This window comes from Thunnus thynnus, chromosome 8, assembly GCF_963924715.1.
Source record: "Thunnus thynnus chromosome 8, fThuThy2.1, whole genome shotgun sequence".
NCBI classification, from domain to species: Eukaryota; Metazoa; Chordata; class Actinopteri; order Scombriformes; family Scombridae; genus Thunnus; species Thunnus thynnus.
In genome coordinates this window covers 13,389,796-13,395,849 of record NC_089524.1, presented here as the reverse complement: position 1 = coordinate 13,395,849, position 6,054 = coordinate 13,389,796, and the positions used below count along the sequence as shown (strand labels likewise).

General features: G+C 36.9%; 1 protein-coding gene across 1 annotated transcript; it reads left to right on the top strand.

Moving 5' to 3' along the window:
* The first annotated feature begins 1,137 nt into the window (after positions 1–1,137).
* Positions 1,138–5,769, top strand: pex11g (peroxisomal biogenesis factor 11 gamma). Its single transcript, XM_067596640.1, has 5 exons — positions 1,138–1,397; positions 2,168–2,365; positions 2,894–3,072; positions 4,087–4,155; positions 4,257–5,769. Exons 1-5 carry the CDS (start codon positions 1,335–1,337, stop codon positions 4,468–4,470), a joined length of 723 nt encoding a protein of 240 aa, XP_067452741.1. The 5' UTR covers positions 1,138–1,334; the 3' UTR covers positions 4,471–5,769.
* The last annotated feature ends 285 nt before the right edge of the window (positions 5,770–6,054 follow it).

Sequence of the window (6,054 nt, the reverse complement as noted above, 5' to 3'; positions counted from 1 at the left end):
TGTAAGAACTACATTAGAGGAAAAGAACAAGGTTGGTTTGTTCTATACTTTGATTTCAGAGTACATTGCAACATCAAACTACATAAAATTTAACAAAAAAAAGGAAAATGGAAGTGTTCTAAAACTTTTGATCCATCGTATATTGTAGATTGTCACCAAGCATTTTCGGAAAAAGAAATTTGGCAGAATACATGGGAAAAAGACAAGAAGGGGAGGTCTCGATACAGAAAACAGTGGAAAAAGCCAGGTTGAGACTTTGGCATTGTCGGCTTAGGTGTGGACAGGCTCTGACTGGGAAACCCCCGGATGGCAAATGTGAGTGTGGAGGATCAGAGACAGTAAAACACATCCTCATCCAGTGCAAGAATTACTCACTTCAAAGGAAGAAGCTGTTCAGAGACCTGGGAGTGGCCGGGGAATTACTCTGCGTAATTTACTCAGCCCGGATATCTGGACTAAAATGAAGAAACCGCTGGAACATCTGTACAGTATTGGACTATATAATAAAATATAAATAACTGTAAAAAGGAATATCAATAACAAACAGTAGAAGGCAGCAATTCACTATTCTAGTGTCTAGTCTGTCTAATCTAAAGAAGAAGAAGCATTGTTGAATCAGAAATTATAAGGCCAAAATTATTTTTGAATGTAGAGTTTAACAACAGTGAGGTCAATAACTTGATAAAATTGCTGTGTCTTTTGGGCAAACATATTCACAAAGCCAGATTTCTTCAGTTTCTTTTTGACAAAAACTTGTTTTATGTTGAACTCCAGTCACTCTCTATTTTTCTGTCTGTAAAGTATTAAAAACAAAAAAAAGCTTTAAAGATATCTCATCTTTTGAGAAACATTGCGGACAGAATTGCCAGTTGGTTTGCAGTATTGCTTATTCATTTTTTTAAAGTTGTATTTATTTATTTGTCTCTCTTAATTTCTGTATTATGTATCTTTTTACATTGTACACTTTTATTTCTGCTTGTGTTTAGTGTAGTTTAGTTTTTCTCAAACACTCCCTGTACTTTTATTTGTATTGTATTGTTTTTTATTGTATTGTACTGTATTTGTATATTACTGTGTTGTTAATAAAGTTTTACAGCCCAGACTGAGGAGGGCGTCATTGCGTCATCGCTGCGTCGCGTCTACCAAAGCTACTGAAGAAGAAGAAGTTCGATTGACTCGGTGCTTCCTGTTCAAAGTCCAGCAGAGGAAATATGCAGTATTAATCCGTAAAACTATAACCTGAGGATGTCGAGCATGAATGAGGCTCGTCACAGAGTTTCATCGATCAGTTTTTATTTAATTTACAGCTCTGTGTGTGTGTGAGAGCTGCAGACATGCAGCAGTCTCTGGAGTCTCTGGTCCGCCTGCTGGAGTCCTACAGAGGAAGAGATAAAGTTGTGAGTAACGTGATTCAGCTGATGATGAAGGCTGTAAATAAACTGTTAGGGGATTATACATAAGTGTTATGTTAATTGGGACTGCAACTAACGATTATTTTTATTATCGATTAGTCTGTCGATTATTTTCTCTATTAATCGATTTGTTGTTTGGTATATAAAATGTCAGAAAATGGTGAAAAATGTCAATCACTGTTTCTAAAAGCCAAAAGTGATGTCTTCAGATGTCTTAAATGTCATGTTTTGATTCTCAGTTTACTGTCATAGAAGACTAAAGAAACCAGAAAATAATCACATTTGAGAAGCTGGAATCAGAGAATTTGAACTTTTTTTCTTTAAAAAAAATTACTCAAAACAATTTTACTGTGTGATATTGTGATATTACCTCAGAAACGTTGAAATACTGCATTAATACTGTATGTCGAAAATATACAAACAACAAAAAGAATATGTTGCGCATCAATGTGCTTTCATTAAGAGAGAATTAAAAATAAACATTATACATATCCTACAGATTTCAAGATTTAGTTTATTGTCATTTTCTTGTGTACTTGCATTCACAAAAAACTGAAATGCTGTTCCTCCAAACCTACAGCAGTGCAACAACAACAGAACGGATAAAGATAACATGTAAATCCCATATAGAACAACAAAACAAACAAACAAAAAAAAAGCGTATAAAAACAAGTGCATAAAACATGTTATAGCGTCCTCTTATAACTCTCCCTGTCTCCTACTCAGAGTTTTCTCTCTCTCATTTGCCCTTGCAGATCAGGACGGTGTGTTATGGCTCCCAGCTGGTCGGAGGAGTTCTTACCCGTAAGGCAGAAGCAGACGTTTCATCTCGCCAGCTCGGGAAAAGTCTGCTGCTGTTTTCTGCTCAGCTCAGCCACTGCAGGACGGTGCTCAGGCTGTTCGATGATCTGTCCATGCTGGCTTACTCACAAAGCTACGGGTTTGGAGCCGAGGTGTGCCACACAACTCCTCTCTAATCAGTTTGCTCTATCAGGGCTGCAACTAATGATTATTTTCAGTATCAGTTAATCTGCTGACTAGGTCTGGGTGCTATCACCTAAAATAAACAGAAAACCCTGGATAGTCATTTTAATTTACCATGTTCAGTAGTAAAGAACACTTTTAGTTATTTGTTTGCTTAAACAGGAAATTCAAAGTAAAATATGGCTCTGTTGAGCATTAAATCCTCACATTTGAGAACCCGGAAGTTGCAAATTTTTTTTGTATTTTTCTTTAAAGATTACTGAACAATTATTCACTTATCACAGTAGTTGCTGATTAATTTTCTGTTAATCAATTAATTGTTGCAGCTCTACATGGGACATGTTGTTAACTAATAAAATAATAGTTATCTGTTAAAATGATGAGCATGTACAACCATATATGTACTAATTCATCTTAGATCTTCATGTTTGTAATATATATACAGCTTCACAATGTGGCAGTTAAATGCAAGATTAACACATGCATGTCTTCTAAAGGAAGAGGACTCAGCCGTGCGCTGGATATCGGTGTTGACCAACGTGGCCGACCAGCTCTACTACCCCTGTGAACACATTGCCTGGGCTGCTGATGTCGAGCTCATCAAACTGAAGTCTGATAAATGGTGGCTGTTTAGCACGGTACTGTGGGGAACGTCGCTGCTGCTGGGAATACTCAGGTGAGGTCATCTTTCCACAGATTTCACATCATCAGGACACGGTGATGAGAAATGTATGGAGTCCCAGAAATGACAAATATCACTTTAAGACAAGGGTGTAATTTACGCTGTCATATTTTTATACCCCTCACTTTTCAGTGTCAGTTTTATTAATTTACTAAAATAACTCTAAACATCGTCATCTAACTATCCAATCACCAAAATCCAGACCAGATGAGCTCTGATATGATCAAAATGTTAATATTCTCATCTGAGTCATCTTCATTTATTACTGTGTGTTACAGGAATTAAACTTTAAATAAGTACAAAGGGATTTTTGCCCTGGATTCCATGTCTCACATCTAATGTTTGGTTGCATGTTATTGGTGTTTATGCTGCCTGCAGACACTACTCATGGCTGAAAAAAATACTTTGCCTCTACATTGTAAATAACACAATAATTTTATCTTCTTTTATTTACAGATAATTATCCTAAAAAGACACCAGAACAGATAAAAAACAAGACAATGCAGTAAAAGACAGTGCTCTTTACAGTAGAAATTGAAATTATGTTCAATAATATCATTATTTATGGTCTTTAAAGGGGTAGTGCATCATAATGCAGCAATTTAAGTGGAATGTTTTTGTCTACCATTATAGATTTACAAATGAATGCTATCGTGTGTGTGTGTGTGTGTGTGTGTGTGTGTGTGTGTGTATTAAATTGATCTTTTATATTTATGGTACTTTGTGTATTTTTTCTTATTTAAAAGATGGTTTTATTAGTATGCTGTGTTGAAAGGTATCTTGTCTGACCTCACTTAGACAAGTGGATTCATTTAACTAACTAAATATTTGAAATCCTCACTTGCAAAGTGAAGATCATGTTCAAAAGTTTAATTGTAGTGTAACTAACACTTGCTTTCAAGCCTGAATTGAAGCACTTTGTAACCTTGAGTACTCGTTAATTTCTTCCTTTACCTGCTCAATATGGAGCATGAAGACCATCAGTCATGTGAGTCCTTTGTTCTGCAGGTCACTCCGAGTTCTGCTGCTACTGAAGAAGAAGCTGAAGAGATGTGAGAGAGACGGAGCCGGCAGCAGGTGGTCTTTCAAATATTTGATGTCTTTGCAATAATATAGACATAGACATGATGAGATCTTTCTGTGTCCTGATTAACTTTATGTTTTTTCTTTTCTCGCAGTCGCTCTCGGCTCCGCAGGCAAATGCAAGGAGAGCTGCTGTCTGTCCTCAGCAGCATGGCTGACCTCAGTAACGCTATTCACTGGATGCCGCCTGGCTTCCTGTGGGCAGGACGATTCCCCAGCTGGCTGGTCGGACTGATGGGCACCATCTCGTCTCTGATTGGTTTGATCCAGATGAGCGCTGGCGACAGTGAACAATCTGAAAGTGCCTAGTCTTCACCATGTTTTATCATCACTGCAGGAAAGACACGTATCTGTGGAAAAAGCTGAGTGAAAGGATGTAAAGCCGGTCTGTACTATGGTCAGACTGGGGAGATTCATTGCAGTTTTCTAGCAAGTAAGATCCAAAAAACATATTGAATCAACATCCTATAGACTCATAATTAAATTGTAATAAGTGAATATCATCAAAGAGATTTCTTCAGTTGTGAAAAAGAAGCAAAACATTTAATTTCACTGGATTTTTTACACATATTTGGAGATTTTAGTCTATCATTAGACAGTGGAAAATGTGATTTGATGATGAGATCAATCAATTAAATTTTCATTCATTTATCCCTCTTATTTCTCAGCTACCTGTTGTAGCAACACAATCAAACAAATGTGAAATGGATTTAGAACGTATGTGTCGTTATTTACAGATAAAAGCATTTAAACAGCTTATTACTGCAGTGTAGACATTGTCAGAAAGTATTGGGCAGGTAATACCTCCTACTTTTTGTTGTCTGAGACTGTTTCAGTGCAACCAAATGTCCAAATATTTGCCTTGGACAACAGCTCCTTCCCCTGAGGGATACACATCTCCTCAGTTGTTTTTCAACATGCAAAGTCGTCCAAGACTCAGGTCCCAGGTTTATTCTTGCAACAGCCAGTATGTGTATCAGTAGGTCCAAAGTGCAGAGAAGAGGCACAATTGTCGCTACTTGTTCAGTCAATCACCCTAGAAGGTCAGTGCACAATTAGCTAAAATAATGAACATAATGATTGTTTTTAGAAAATAAAGATGTGAGGTGAATCCAAGAGGATTAAAACGACAGTGTGGATGCTTGCCTGATAATGTTGCCTTAGAAACGCACTACATGCACCTGTTTTTTTTTAAATCTCACATTTATTCATATACAATGAAACCTGTGAATTAATTATTATATCTCTGTGATTTTTACGAGTCGACTGCTGCAGTTGCTCAAGTGGAAAAGATATTCTGTGACACTATCTTAAAGTCCAACTTTGTGTTTGTTTAAAGCATGTAATGTCCTCTAGTTACACTACAGCGACCAGTTTCTGAGGCTGATGTGGTTGTGATAACTTAGAAATTAGCTGCAGAATTATGATTTGCATTAAAGAATCAATAGAAGAAAACTGTAGTGCAAAGTAATTTGACAACACCGGTGAGGTTTTGTATGGAAACAGACTTTGTAATTAGTCAAATGACACAGCAGTTGCTTGAGTAATATTTGATCATGTAAAATAATGAACTTTTTAAATAAATTTTTTGTCTTTTCGTTCTCCTGATCACTTGTATCGATATTTGATTGAGCGGGACTGGACGCTTCAACGGTGACGTTTGGGCACCGAGCAACCGTTGCGTTCACTGACTAAGGGGCAGGTCGTAATTGAGATCAGAGCCAAACAATCAACCTCTTAAAGAGATTGAAAAAGGCTAATTACTTGTCAGAAGCCCCATTTCAGTCTGCTGCAGTAGAAGAGTCGACAACGTGCTCTTTACTCCATCAATAATACAAATTATATCACAGCAGAATGATCGATACAATACATTACACATCGGATCATTAAGTT